Genomic DNA, 14,582 nt, shown 5'->3' with positions numbered 1-14,582 from the left:
GTCTCTCCTTCACCATCCTCCGCTGCCGTGTGCAGGAAAACAAAAAGAAGTGTGTGTGTGTGGGGGGGGAAAGGCCAATCAATTAATTTCAACTTCTTGGGCCCCCCACAAGCTTCTTTTGTTTTCCTGCACGCGGTAGCGGAGGATCGTGAAGGAGAAATGGGGCTGCATTACTTTCCTTAATGCAATTCCTGGGGGAACCAAGGGCATTTGGGCGGTGGGGGGCCAGCTCTCCAGATCCACGGAGAAGGAAGGGGCAGCCGGCATGGGTGCTGACGGCAGGACGCCCGCCCGTTTCACCACCCTCCCTGAGCCTCCGGCGCTCCACCTGCCGCTTTGGTCGGCCTGGTTGCCACCCAGCATGGCCGCCTCGGGGCTGCAGGGGCTGGCCTGGCACTGGAAGGGCATGCACGCCCCACCTGCACCGGTACCATACCCCGTTTCGCTGCTGCGTTGCTTCACCCTATGCACAGGCCCTGCCCCACCCGCGGGCTTGCGGCCTACTGGTACCAGCAAAAAGTAAGCCATCCCCGAAAGTAGATCCTAGTGCTTACTTCACAGCCCAAAAGAAAGTAAGACCGGGTCTTACTTTCAGGAAACACGGTAGATTCTAGACCAGGAGTAGGCAACCTGGGCTCTCTTATGACTTGTAGACTTCAACTCCCAGAATTCCTGAGCCAGCCATGCTGAGGGGAAAGGGAGGTTTCCAAGCTGAGCCATGGCTGGCTCAGGAATTCTGGGAGTTGAAGTCCACGAGTCATCAAAGAGCCAAGGTGGCCTACCCCTGTTCTAGACAGAAACAGTAAACTATTTCTTAAGTGGGGGAATCCATATTTTTTCCTCTCAAGTGGTAAAAGATAAAGCTTGGATAATTGCCAACTTATTCTGCAAAAAAAAAGAGGGTTATAAGACATCAGCTTTGCGTTGGCCACACCCAGTTGAATCCAGTTATAAACCAGTTTAAGCGTCCTGAGGTTCTGTAGAAGGGAGGGGAATGTCTCTGTGACAGAATTTTTCCTCACACGAGGCAAAATTCTGCACAAATTTTGTCTCGCGAAGGCCGCTGGGATTCCTTGCGAAGTAAAATCATGAAAAAAAAATAAAAACCGTTGACATCCTTAGGACAGAGCTTCCTTTAGACCAGGAATCACCAAACTTGGCAGCTTTAAGACTTGTGGACTTCAACTCCCAGAATTCCTCAGCCAGCCAATTCATGCTTATTTCCTTCCGAGAAGTTCACCACACAGGCCATCCTTTTGCATTTTTTGCTCAAAGTGTTGGTGCAAACGTGATGTGTGATTCTGTCACGGGACTTGCCTCTTGCAAAATTGTTTAACTTGCAAGTTAAACCATGTATAAGCTATCCATCCCCAACCTTGGTTTGTACGGACTGTGGCTTAGGGTTTCCTATCACCCTTAGAGTTAGGGTGAATGTGAACAGAATTTGGAGTTAAAAACAACCAGGAGTATCCAGGCTTTGGGTTAATATAGTGATAGCGATAGCACTTAGACTTATATGCCGCTTCACAGTGCTTTACAGCCCTCTCTGAGCAGTTTATAGAGTCAGCCTATTGCCTCCCAACAATCTGGGTCCTCATTTTAACGACCTTGGAAGGATGGAAGGCTGAGTCAACCTTGAGCCGATCAGGATCGAACTCAACTGTGTGCAGAGTTAGTTTTACTTTATAGCTCTCTAACCACTGTGCCACTGAGACTCTTTTAGAGGCTAAATCAGTGGTTGCTTTCCACCACAAAGTGCATCTGAAAATGTGAGGTCCTCTCTGAATTTGATTGGTTTCTTGCAGATGTTTCATTCCCTGAAAGGTAACATCATCTGTGCTGGAAGAGAGCGGGGTTTACCTCTTCTAGCACTGATGATGTTGCCTTTTAGGGCAATGAAAGGTCTGCAAGAGAGAGCACCAAGGACCCCCTCATTACAACCCTGAGCCTCAAATGTCCTCTTCTGTCAGTACACCTGAAAATAACCATGATTAAGTTATTATTTTTTTAAGTGTTTGCAAAAAGCTGCTGTTTTGCAAGGCTGTTAAACATCTCATGAGACGTCCATATTTTGCGAGACATCACATAAGGTTTTCGACGGCCAATGGAAGATTACTTGATGTTTTGTGAGATGGGGGATCATTTCTTTTAATAATTAACTTGTGAGCACTCTTTGGAGCTGGGGAATCTGGAAAGATTGTTGGTCCCTCGATGTCAAATACGTGACACTTGTATAGGCTCCTATAATCTGATGCTGTAGAAAATTATTTTTTTTCTCTGCTTGTTTTTTTTTTTTTTTACAAAGTCTAATACAGGTACAAGCAATGGCTTCCTCACGGGCTTTTCCCGTTAGTTTGGGTACTCTAAAACGGGGGTAGGCAACCGTGGCTCTTTTAGGACTCGTGGACTTCAACTCCCAGAATTCCTGAGCCAGCCATGCTGAGGGGAAAGGGAGAGGTTTCCAAGCTGAGCCATGCTGGCTGAGGAATTCTGGGAGTTGAAGTCTACTTGTCATAAAAGAGCCAAGGTTGCCTACCCCTGGTCTAAAGGCTATTCTAAGTATTATTTATATAGCCTAGAGCAGGTGTAGGCCATCTTGGCTCTTTCATGACTCGTGAACTTCAACTCCCAGAATTCCTGAGCCAGCCATGCTGAGGGGAAAGGGAGAGGTTTCCAAGCTGAGCCATGCTGGCTGAGGAATTCTGGGAGTTGAAGTCCACGAGTCATGAAAGAGCCAAGGTTGCCTGCCCCTGCCCTGAAAGGACTTTACTGCGCTTTCAGAAATTCTGAAATTTACACTGAAAATTTAAATCCTGGGGGACTGGCGCTCCACCAATCACCATTTGCGTTCTCCTATTAGGGTAGTGCAGTGTTTCCCAAACTTGATAATTTTAAGGCATGAGGACTTCAACTCCCAGAATTCCACAGCCAGCAACGCTGGCTGTGGAATTCTGGGAGTTGAAGTCCACATGCCTTAAAATTGTCAAGTTTGGGAAACACTGGGGTAGTGCTTCTCAACCTTGGCAACTGGAAGGTAGGTGGACTTCAACTCCCAGAATTCCTCAGCTAGCCACAGGGAATTCTGGTAGTTGGGAGTCCACCCACCTTCCAGTCCGCAAGATTGAAAAACACGGCGTGGGGTTTTATGTAAAAGCCACCTTTCTGACTATAAGCAAGACCTACTTGTGTGAATTGTACATTGTTAGAAATGGGGAGGCCTCTTTGATCTTGTCTCCTGCTCTGGAATATTGCTCCAGTATCCAAATAGACTGTTTTTTAATCCCTCCCTTCCCCCTTTCAAAATGTTTGTAACGCTCTTGTTTTTTGGGGTTCTCTCCTCCCCAGCTTTCTGGCTTTGCTTTGAATGTGAATATGCTTTGTTTCGCGCCTCACTTGGGCTCTTGGTTTTTCTTTGTTTCTTTTGAGCATTAATAAAGATAATAAAAATGATCTCTTAACGTGTGTCAACATTCTTCTGCCTTGTCATCCATCTTGGCCCTGGTGTCTTCCTCTCCATCCAGGTTTCCTTCTTTTTATCCTATTTTTTCAGGACACACGGGATCGTTCCATTTGAGACTTGTTCGCCTTCCGTCTGTAGTCCAGCCCTAAATCCAATCTTTAAATGTATTGTTTGTAACCTTTGCAACACCGTCAATATGCAGTGCCCATGCCCTCAAGCGTACACGTTCACACATGCACATCTCAGAAATTTTAAAAGATTGAATATAAATCCTCCTAAAGGTTTGTTATTTATGTGCATGCTACTCTGGAAAAGACACTTTATTTTGTTTATTAATATCCTGCTTTTATTGTTATTTATAAATAACTCAAGGCAGCGTATATAGCAGGGGTAGGCCACCTTGGCTCTTTTATGACTCGTGGACTTCAACTCCCAGAATTCCTGAGTCAGCCTGGCTCAGCTTGGAAACCTCTCCCTTTCCCCTCAGTGTGGCTGGCTGAGGAATTCTGGGAGTTGAAGTCCACGAGTCATAAAAGAGCCAAGGTTGCCTACCCCTGGTATATACAATACTCCTCCCTCCTCCTGTTTTTCCCACAACAATCTGTGAGGTGGTTTGGACTGAAGAGAGAGGACTGGCCAAATGTCATCCAGCTAGGGGCGGGACTAGAACTCACAATCTCCTGCTGATTGGCCCAAAATTATCCAGCCAGCTTCCATGCCTAAGGCGGGTCTAGAACCCACAGTCTCCTGGTGATTGGCCCAAAGTCATCCAGCCAACTTCCATACCTAAGGTGGGACTATAATTCACAGTCTCCTAGTTCCTAGCCTAGTGCCTTTACCACTGTGCCAAATGGGCTTTCATTTGCATGTCTAATGAAAACTCTGGCTTGATTTGTTTGATGATCCATTTGGGTTTTTTAGCTGTCCACAATTTTCTCTGGAGTTTTCCCTAACAAGGGCCAGTGCAGTGGCTCAGCAGTTAAGACGCTGGGCTTGTCAGCTGGAAAGCTGGCAGCTTGGGTCCAAGACCTAAGTGCCACATGACAGGATGAGCTGCCGTCCTTGCCCCTGCTCCTGCCAACCTAACAATCCGAAAGCCTGCAAATGTGAATAGATCAATAGGTACCACTTCAGTGGGAAGGTAACGGTGCTCCACATGAGCGCAGAAATATCTTTAGCGCTGACTCAATGGCCTTGAAATAGAGATGAGCCCCGTCTTTTATAGTTGGCAACGTCTAGTACAGTGTTTCTCAACCTTGACAATTTTAAGGCATGTGGACTTCAACTCCCAGAATTCCACAGCCAGCAATGCTGGCTGTGGAATTCTGGGAGTTGAAGTCCACATGCCTTAAAATTGTCAAGGTTGAGAAACACTGGTCTAGTACAAAGGTAGGCCACCTGGGCTCTTTTATGACTGGTGGACTTCAACTCCCAGAATTCCTGAGCCACCCATGGCTCAGCTTGGAAACCTCTCCCTTTCCCTCAGTATGGCTGGCTGTGGAATTCTGGGAGTTGAAGTCCACATGCCTTAAAATTGTCAAGGTTGAGAAACACTGGTCTAGTACAAAGGTAGGCCACCTGGGCTCTTTTATGACTGGTGGACTTCAACTCTCAGAATTCCTGAGGCACCCATGGCTCAGCTTGGAAACCTCTCCCTTTCCCTCAGTATGGCTGGCTCAGGAATTCTGGGAGTTGAAGTTCACATGCCTTAAAATTGTCAAGGTTGAGAAACACTGGTCTAGTACAAAGGTAGGCCACCTGGGCTCTTTTATGACTGGTGGACTTCAACTCTCAGAATTCCTGAGGCACCCATGGCTCAGCTTGGAAACCTCTCCCTTTCCCTCAGTATGGCTGGCTCAGGAATTCTGGGAGTTGAAGTCCACATGCCTTAAAATTGTCAAGGTTGAGAAACACTGGTCTAGTACAAAGGTAGGCCACCTGGGCTCTTTTATGACTGGTGGACTTCAACTCCCAGAATTCCTGAGCCACCCATGGCTCAGCTTGGAAACCTCTCCCTTTCCCTCAGTATGGCTGGCTCAGGAATTCTGGGAGTTGAAGTCCACATGCCTTAAAATTGTCAAGGTTGAGAAACACTGGTCTAGTACAAAGGTAGGCCACCTGGGCTCTTTTATGACTGGTGGACTTCAACTCTCAGAATTCCTGAGGCACCCATGGCTTAGCTTGGAAACCTCTCCCTTTCCCCTCAGTATGGCTGGCTCAGGAATTCTGGGAGTTGAAGTCCACATGCCTTAAAATTGTCAAGGTTGAGAAACACTGGTCTAGTACAAAGGTAGGCCACCTGGGCTCTTTTATGACTGGTGAACTTCAACTCTCAGAATTCCTGAGGCACCCATGGCTCAGCTTGGAAACCTCTCCCTTTCCCCTCAGCATGGCTGGCTCAGGAATTCTGGGAGTTGAAGTCCACGAGTCATAAAAGGGCCAAGGTGGCCTACCCCTGGTCTAGCGGATAAAATCTACAGGGACTGCTTCTCTAACAACGGCGCATGCTTGCAAAATCAGAAACAAGTTAAAAGTGCATCTATAAAATGCTCCCCCTACCCAAAATTGGGGCATGGCCCAACTGCAATTAAAATGAAAACTTCAGCCGAAAAATCTTAAAAATTTCCGACCCACTGGCATTGACCCTTGACTAACAGTTTAGTTCCAGAGTGCTCCACTATTTTCAGCGTCAGCCTCTAAATGGATATTAAAATGGGATATACTGCCAAATGTGCTTTTCATTTCCTATGTTCCATTTTTAAAATTTCCTTTCTCGCAATACATAGTTCTTTTCTATATTCATTCCAGCTTTCTTTGCTTCCTAGACAGTCCACACGGTGCTATGGGTATAAAATAACTTGGCAACTTTTAAGATGTTTGGACGTCAGCTCCCAAAATTTCCTTGCCTGCCTGGGAATTCTGAGACTTGAAGTCCACACATCTTATAGTTGACAAATTCAAAAAGCATCTGGTACAGATAAATTGCTGGAGATGATCCCCGCCAGTTGGTAACCAAGGAGGAAACATTGGTATTTTTCCAAACTGCTTTATTACAATTTCCGTTCCTCACCTTATTTCCACATTTAACCCATATTTTGCAGCAATTTATCCAACTTCATTATACTTCTAGCATGCTTGTTATGAAGTAACATTCTCCAAACATTCCTAAGTTTAGTCTACTCTCTAAAAAGCAAGAGTCTCCAAATCTGGCAACTTTTAAGACTTGTGGACTTCAGTTCCCAGAATTCCCATAGCTGGCTGAGGAATTCTGGGAATTGAAGTCTACAAGTGAAAAGTCTACAAGGTGAAAAAATTAAAGTTCTACATTTAGGGGAAAAAATATCCAAATGTACAGGTACCTTGCTCAATAGTAGCAACTGTGAGAGGGATCTCGGAGTCCTAGTGGAGAATCACTTAGATATGAGCCAGCAGTGTGCTGCAGCTGCCCAAAAAAGCCAACACAGTGCTGGGCTGTGTTAACAGAGGGATAGAATCAAGATCACGTGAAGTGTTAATACCACTTTACAATGCCTTGGTAAGGCCACACTTGGAATACTGCAAGTGGTCACCACGATGTAAAAAAGATGCTGAGACTCTAGAAAGAGCACAGAGATGAGCAACAAAGATGATTAGGGGACTGGAGACTAAAAATACAAGGAACAGTTGCTGGAATTGGGTATGTCTAGCTTAACGAAGAGAAGGACGAGGGGGGACATGATAGCAGTGTTCCAGTATCTCAGGGGCTGCCACAAAGAAGAGGGAGTCAAGCTATTCTCCAAGGCTCCTGAAGGCAGGACAAGAAGCAACGGATGGAAACTAATCAAGGAGAGAAGTAACCTAGAATTAAGGAGAAACTTCCTGACAGAACAATTAACCAGTGGAATAACCTGCCTCCAGAAGCGGTGAATGCTCCAACACTGGAAGTTTTTAAGAAGAGACTGGACAGCCATTTATCCGAAATGGTATAGAGCAGTGGTTCTCAACCTGTGGGTCGGGACCCCATTTGGGGTTGAATGACCATTTCACGGGGGTTGCCAAACCACCCTGTCCGCCATTTTTTTCCCTTTTCCCTAGCTGTCCTACTCCCTCTTATTGGTGGCCACACCCACTTGGGGGTCACCACAACATGGGGAACTGTATTATGGGGTCACAGCATTAGAAAGGTTGAGAACCACTGGTATAGAATTTCCTGCCTGAGCAGGGGGTTGGACTAGATGACCTCCAAGGTCTCTTCCAACTTTGTTATTATTGTTATTAAGTCTTAAAATTGCCAAGTTTGGAGACCCCTGGTCTAAAGGCTAACTAGGCACTAGATCCACAAGCAGTCAAGCAATATTCAAAACCCTCAAAAGTTCTGCCCATCAAGTTTAGCATTGAGAAAAATTCAGACGGACGATCCTCCATCTTTGTGGATTCTCTGATGTTTATGCAGGATCGACTTTCGGCTGAAACTCTTCCCGCACTCGGAGCAGCGATACGGTTTCTCCCCGGTGTGGATCCTCTGATGGGAGATGAGGTGATCGCTCCGACGGAAGCCCTTCCCACACTCGGAGCACTTATAGATCTTCTCCTTGGTGTGGATTCTCCGGTGTAAAGTCAAGTGCGGGCTCTGGCTGAAACACTTCCCGCATTCGAGACAGCGGTAGGGTTTTTCTCCCGTGTGGATCCGCCGGTGCAGGGACAAGTGAGTGCTCTGGTTGAAGCACTTCCCACAGTCGGTGCACCGATACGGCTTCTCTCCGGTGTGGATCCTCCGGTGGGAAGTCAGGTGGGTGCTTTGGCTGAAACTCTGCCCACACTCCAAACACTTGTACGGCCTCTTGCCCGTGTGGACGGCGCGGTGTATAGTCAGCTTCCGGCTGTGGCTGAAACTCTTTCCGCACTCTGGACAAGTGAACGGTTTTTCTCCCGTGTGGGTGATCCTGTGCAAGATAAAATAGGTGCTCTGGCTAAAACTTTTCCCACACTCCAAACATTTGTAGCGCCTCTCTCCCGTGTGCATCCTTCGATGCTGGGACAGGTGGCCGCTCTGCCGGAAGCCCTTGCCGCACTCCTGGCACTGATAGGGCCGTCTCTCCGTGTGGATCCTCTGGTGGACTTTGAGGCGGGATGTGGAACAAAAACTTTTCCCGCATGCGTGGCATTCATTCTGTCTCTTCTCCCTTGCTATTTGCAGCTCGGCTGGGATCACCTGGCCAGCCTCTTCACTGGTGATGGATACATTCCTCTGTTTTTCGGCCGCAGCCATTTTCTTTTCCTGCTGTCTTTCTGAGTCATCTGGAATCCTTGGGGGCGCTTCTGTCTCTTTGGTTTTAACTTCCAGAGAGACCCCATGTGCTTCCATCTACTTTTTCTTCTTTTCTCCCCCACACTCCTCCTGTGGCAGGATGGGAAGAGAGAAGGCCCAATTAGTCATTCAAGACAAGAGTAGATGCTAGGCGACTATTCTCAGCCACTAGGCCAGGGATAGGCAACCTTGGCTCTTTTATGACTTGTGGACTTCAACTCCCAGAATTCCTGAGCCAGCCATGCTGAGTGGAAAGGGAGAGGTTTCCAAGCTGAGCCAGGCTGGCTCAGGAATTCTAGGAGTTGAAGTCCACGAGTCATAAAAGAGCCAAGGTTGGCTACTCCTGCACTAGGCCTGTGTTTCTCAACCTTAGCAACTTTAAGATATGCAGACTTCAACTCCCAGAATTCCTCAGCCAGCATGCTGACTGGCAGGATTAAGGGTCATCTGAATTCCTCCAGATCAGCATTTCTCAATACCTTGACAACTTTAAGATATGTCGGTGTCTGGTTGGGGAATCCTGGCAGTTGAAGTCCACACATCTTAAAGTTGCTGTGGTTGAGAGACACTGCTCCAGATACTGCTGAATAACCCCTCCTAGCACCCCGCACAATTCTAGCCACATTTCCTAGGAATTCTGGGAGTTGTAATTCAACAACAACCAGAGGAATAAAAATTACCCAGCTTTGTGCTAAACCAGTTTGCTTAACTATGGTTTACTGGATAATAAAGCTTACTAACTTTTGTACTAAACCAGTTTACTTAACTATGGTTTACTGGATAATAAAAGTTATTAACTTTTGTGTTAAACCAGTTTGCTTAACTATAATAAAAGTTACTGACTTTTGTGCTAAACCAGTTTGTTTAACTATGGTTTACTGGATAATAAAACTACCCACCTTTGTGCTAAACCAGTTTGCTTAACTATGGTTTACTGGATAATAAAAGTTACCTACCTTTGGGATAAACCAGTTTGCTTAACTATGGTTTACTGGACAATAAAAGTTACTGACTTTTGTGCTAAACCAGTTTGTTTAACTATGGTTTACTGGATAATAAAACTTATCCACCTTTGTGCTAAACCAGTTTGCTTAAATATGTTTTACTGCAGTGGTTCTCAACCTGTGGGTCGGGACCCCACCGAACGACCATTTCACGGGGGTTGCCAAACAACGCAGTCCGCCATTTTTTTCCCCCTTTTCCTTAGCTGTGCTACTCCCTTTTATTCTATTGGCTTTTGAAAGCCAATAGAATAGACTCTCTTGAATAGAGTCTAATTCTATTGGCTTTCAAAAGCCAATAGGAATTGTCCAGGCTGTCTCTGCCCTGCTGAGCCCGCCAAAAGTCCCATTCTGCAAACGGTGCTGCACCAGTTGAGTAGTCCTCGACTTACGACCGGTTGAGTAGTCCTCGACTTACGACCGGTTGGGGGTCGCAGCATTAAAAAGGTTGAGAACCACTGGCTTACTGGATAAACTATAACTGTCCAGATAGGGGCACAGTGGCTCAAGCGGTTGGAATGCTAGGCAGGAGTTTAGCAAGCTCACATTAAACTGCCATAGGGTGGGGGTTGAGCTCTCGTCCAGCTCTTGCTGGGGACATCAAAGGCGCCCCCAACTAGACATCCCCAAAGGATGGTGAGGTCACCAGCTAATCCTTTCAACCCAGAAACGCTTCGGTGCTTCTGACACGAGTGCAAAACTGTCCAGATTCACACAGTACTTTAAGCCACAAACTCTGGTTGACAAACCAAGGGGCTTAGTTGCCAAAGCTTAATCAACATGTTTTTATTTATGATTTTTAAAACATGTCTATCCAAACCTTAAATGTAAAAGTTAATTAGTAAACCATTATGGCCTGCCCTACCGCATGGCATAAGCCAGCTATAGAAGGCAGAGTATTAGAAAGAGCCTTAATTATTTACGGTTTGTTGTTGTTAATTGCGAAGTCGTGTCCCACCCATCGCGACCCCATGGACAATGTTCCTCCAGGTCTTCCTGTCCTCTACCATCTTCTGGAGTCCATTTAAGTTTACACCTACTGCTTAAGTGACTCCATCCAGCCATCTCATTCTCTGTCGTCCCCTTCTTCTATTGCCCTCAATCTTTCCCAGCATTAGGCTCTTCTCCAGTGAGTCCTTCCTTCTCATTAGGTGGCCAAAGTATTTGAGTTTCAACTTCAGGATCTGGCCTTCTAAAGAGCAGTGGGGGTTGATCTCCTCTAGGACTGACCGGTTTGAACGCCTTGCAGTCCAGGGGACTCGCAGGAGTCTTCTCCAGCACCATAGTTCAAAGGCCTCAATTCTTTTGCGCTCAGCCTTTCTTATGGTCCAGCTTTCACAGCCATACGTTGCAACTGGGAAAACCATGGCCTGGACTATATGTATTTACGGTTAATTAACCTTAATTAACCGTGGTTAATCAACGCATTTAACACCTAATGCAATGCTGGATGTACAAAGCAGGGTGCCACTAAAACCAGTATTTCCCAACCCTGGCAACCTTAAGATGGGCGGACTTCAATTTCCAGAGCTCTCCAGCCTGTTTGCATGCGGACCTCTACTCTCCATGCTAGTTGGGGAATTCTGGGAGTTGAAGTCCACCCATCTTGAAAAACTCTGCACTCACCTGGCACTACAATGCCTACAGCACCTCTCCAGCTCTACAGCCACTGAACCCATCTCCTCCTCCTGGAGACTGACAGCCTCTTAGAAATGGAAAAGCTGAGCAGATTTATTTCTAGGTCTCTCAGCTCCCAGATTTAGGATGTCAAACCTCCAGGCTGACCAGGAGCGGACAGTCAAAGAATAATCTCTGGATGGCTTTGCTGATCTGCAGGCTGGAACTTTTTCTTTTTTTTTCTTTTGCAGCCCAGCTCTCTCGCTCCCGTCAGACCCGCCCTGTCTCATCTCAACCTTTCCCAGACATAGATAGAGCCAAGACAAAAAGCATTTCGTGGCTGAATCTGCTTTAACTCATATCTGGAAAGTGTTCCCCCTTGCAGTCTAAAAGCCCAACTCTTTTAGAAAAAAAAAACAGACCTGGACGGGGCTGCTGCTTATGGTTGACTGCAGATTTTAGTTTTGCACAGCAATGTCAGTGCACTTCTCTGGCAAGCCTCTGTTCTCCTCCCAGTAAATCTTCAGCCCCCCCCCTTAAATTCCCCGATTTTCCTCCACACCCCCCCCCCCAAGAAAAGAAGGCACAGGAAGTGACTTCACAGTAGACCCTCGTTCCTTTTTTTTTTTTAAACAGCTTCTCCAAGCAGCTGACTTGCAGGATTTAACCCTTATTGCAAATTTCCAGAAGAAGAAATAAAAGGGGAGGAAACACCCCCCTCCCCGAAAAGGCTGCTGCAGTTAACATCTGGAAGAGACACTGTAGTTTGCGGGCAGCAAAACCCCCACATGGTGTTTTTCCTGCTTTCCAACTAATGTCATTGCATTGTTATGTCTGCAATATGGGCTTTGGAGTGTGGGAAGTCAGCCCCCCCCAGCTCCCCCCCCCGAGAAAGAAATATTTTTGGAAATATTTAAAAGGCAGAATATATTTCCCTAAAGCAGCGATGGCGAACCTTTTAGAGACCGAGTGCCCAAACTGCAACCCCAAACCCACTTATTTATCATGGGGGGGGCCAAGGTGGGCGTGGCCCAATGGGTGGGCGTGGCTGTGGTCCTGGCAGACTGGGTGGGTGTGGCCACCTCAATGTTGCTCATGGGGAAGGACACCTGTGGAGGCCGGGCAGGGTTGGGGGAGATCCAGGGGGTCTGTGGCAGGTGGGACGGTGGGCAGGAGGCTCATCCTGTAGGGTGAGGTGAGGTAGGGTGGGAATGCCATTGTTGCAGGGCACGGTGAGGCCAGGGCAGCTGCTGCCTGACACCGTCGGCCCCTGCACACAGAGGCCAGCGAGCACATGGGGGCCGACAGTGTCCGTTAGCAGCCACAGCCTGCTGGCCCCTCAACCAGCATACTCTGTGGCTCCACAGCCCAGCAGTTCAGAGAAGCTGCCTCTCAGCTGGATGGATGGCCGACAGCTGAGAAGGCAATGCAGTGGGTCGTGCCCAGGAAAAGGAGAGCATGCAAGGCCAGGAGGGATGGGATGGGGGGAGGGAAACCATGCAAGGCCAGGAGGGATGGGATGGGGGGAGGGAAACCAGCCATGCTGGGATGCATCCGGCCAAGTGGGACCTTGGAAAGTTAGTGGGCGGCTGGTTGAAGAGGGACGGTTGCCATCTCCGGGGCATAGTGCGCGTGCCCACAGAGAGGGTTGAGTGCCGCCTCTGGCATGCGTGCCATAGGTTCGCCACCACTGCCCTAAAGTATTTTAAAAGCAGAAACCAACCCCACCCCCAAGTCTCTCTGCCCAAACAGAAACCAAGTCTGCAAAAAATGCAGATATGATAACCTTGTCAGAAAGATTGGAGTCAGGAAGCTGGAACTAGGAAGAAAGATCCCTAGAATCAATAACCCCTCGCACCAAAAATCTAAAAGTCATCAGCCACAACCCCAGGGAAGCAGGATATGACCCTTGGGACATAATAGGATTAACCCACCACCATCAGAATACCAGAAAGGCACACTCAGACTCAGGTCAAAGTTCATGCCACAGGAACAACTCCAAACAAAAGGCCCCAGAGGGTATAAAAACCCACTCCTTACATGTGCCTTCTCTCTTTTCTGCCAGAGCCCTCTTTTTGTCTGGCTCTCCTCTTCAATAAATTGCAAACTTTTTTCTAAAGCAGTCTCCATTTTGTTTATGCCCGGCTTGGACTGAACTCTGATGAAGACTTTTCCTTCAACAATTGTGTAACATTCTGGGTTCAAGCAACATTTGCTTTGGCCTTTGTTTCTTTTTTGGTTTATTAAAGATCTCCCAAATGGATTTAACACATCCTGGGGTTACCATCGGATTACAAGGTAGTCCACAACTCAGCCCGAATTTTCTGTTGCCAAGCAAGACATCGGCTAAGTGAATTTTGCCCAGTTTTACGACCTTCCTTGCCACAGTTGTTAAAGTGAATCTGCAGTTGTTAAGTGAGTAACGCGGTTGTTAAGTGAATCTGGCTTCCCCATTGATTTTGCTGGTCAGAAGGTTGCAAAAAGGGATACAAACCCCTCCCCCTGGACACTGAAACCGTCATAAATACATGCCAGTTGCCAAATGTTTGAATTTTGATCACATGATCATGGGGGAGGCTGCAATGGTTAAGTGTGAAAACCGGAGGTAAGTAACATTTTTCAGAGCTGCAGGAATTTCGAATGGTCACTAAATGTAAGTCGAGGATTACTTGTATGTCAGAATAAAGGCGAGAATATAAACAAGAACAATTTAGACTTGCCTCATTCATGGGCTGGGAATGGGAGGAAAGCATAAGGAAGAATAGGATAGGATAGGATAGAATAAGGATAGGATAGGATAAGAATAGAATAGGATAGGATAGGATAGGATAGGATAAGATAGGATAGGATAGGATACGACAGGATAGGACAGGACAGAACAGTGATGGTGAACCTTTTAGAGACTGAGTGCACAAACTGTAACCCAAAACCCAATTATGCATCATCGGGTGCCGGGTGGGTGTGACCAATTGGGGCGTGGCTGTGGTGGTAACAGCAGACTGGGTGGGACTAAAAAGTTCAATCAATCAATTCCAACTTTGCAAGATCTTTTTTTTTTCCCCGCGAGAAGTTGAAATTGACTGATTGAACCTTTTTTTTTTTTGCACACGGTGGCAAAGGCCTAAAGAGAAAAGGTTTTATAAAACTCAGCTGAAGGCCTAGGACTAGGGCAATGGCGCCCGTGCCCACAGAGAGGGCTCTGAGTGCCGCCTGTGGC

The 14,582-nt window shown here is 47.0% G+C and overlaps 1 protein-coding gene across 3 annotated transcripts; it reads right to left on the bottom strand.

Annotated features, from left to right (window-relative positions):
- Positions 1-7,645: 7,645 nt before the first annotated feature.
- On the bottom strand, positions 7,646-13,443 carry LOC120308823 (zinc finger protein 239-like). 3 transcript variants are annotated; one of them, XM_039345350.1, is made up of 2 exons: positions 13,406-13,443; positions 7,646-8,837 (listed from the first exon to the last, which is right to left on the bottom strand). In XM_039345350.1, exon 2 carries the CDS (start codon positions 8,802-8,804, stop codon positions 7,845-7,847), a length of 960 nt encoding a protein of 319 aa, XP_039201284.1. In that variant the 5' UTR covers positions 8,805-8,837; positions 13,406-13,443; the 3' UTR covers positions 7,646-7,844. The 3 variants fall into 3 exon arrangements, with proteins under 3 accessions (XP_039201284.1, XP_039201283.1, XP_039201285.1); XM_039345349.1 differs by lacking the exon at positions 13,406-13,443 and adding an exon at positions 11,788-11,891; XM_039345351.1 differs by lacking the exon at positions 13,406-13,443 and adding an exon at positions 11,375-11,474.
- Between the last annotated feature and the right edge of the window lie 1,139 nt (positions 13,444-14,582).

Source organism: Crotalus tigris, unplaced genomic scaffold, assembly GCF_016545835.1.
Source record: "Crotalus tigris isolate CLP2741 ecotype Arizona unplaced genomic scaffold, ASM1654583v1 scf7180000017950.1190679, whole genome shotgun sequence".
In the NCBI taxonomy this organism is placed as follows: domain Eukaryota; kingdom Metazoa; phylum Chordata; class Lepidosauria; order Squamata; family Viperidae; genus Crotalus; species Crotalus tigris.
This window is presented reverse-complemented; position numbering and strand designations above follow the sequence as displayed.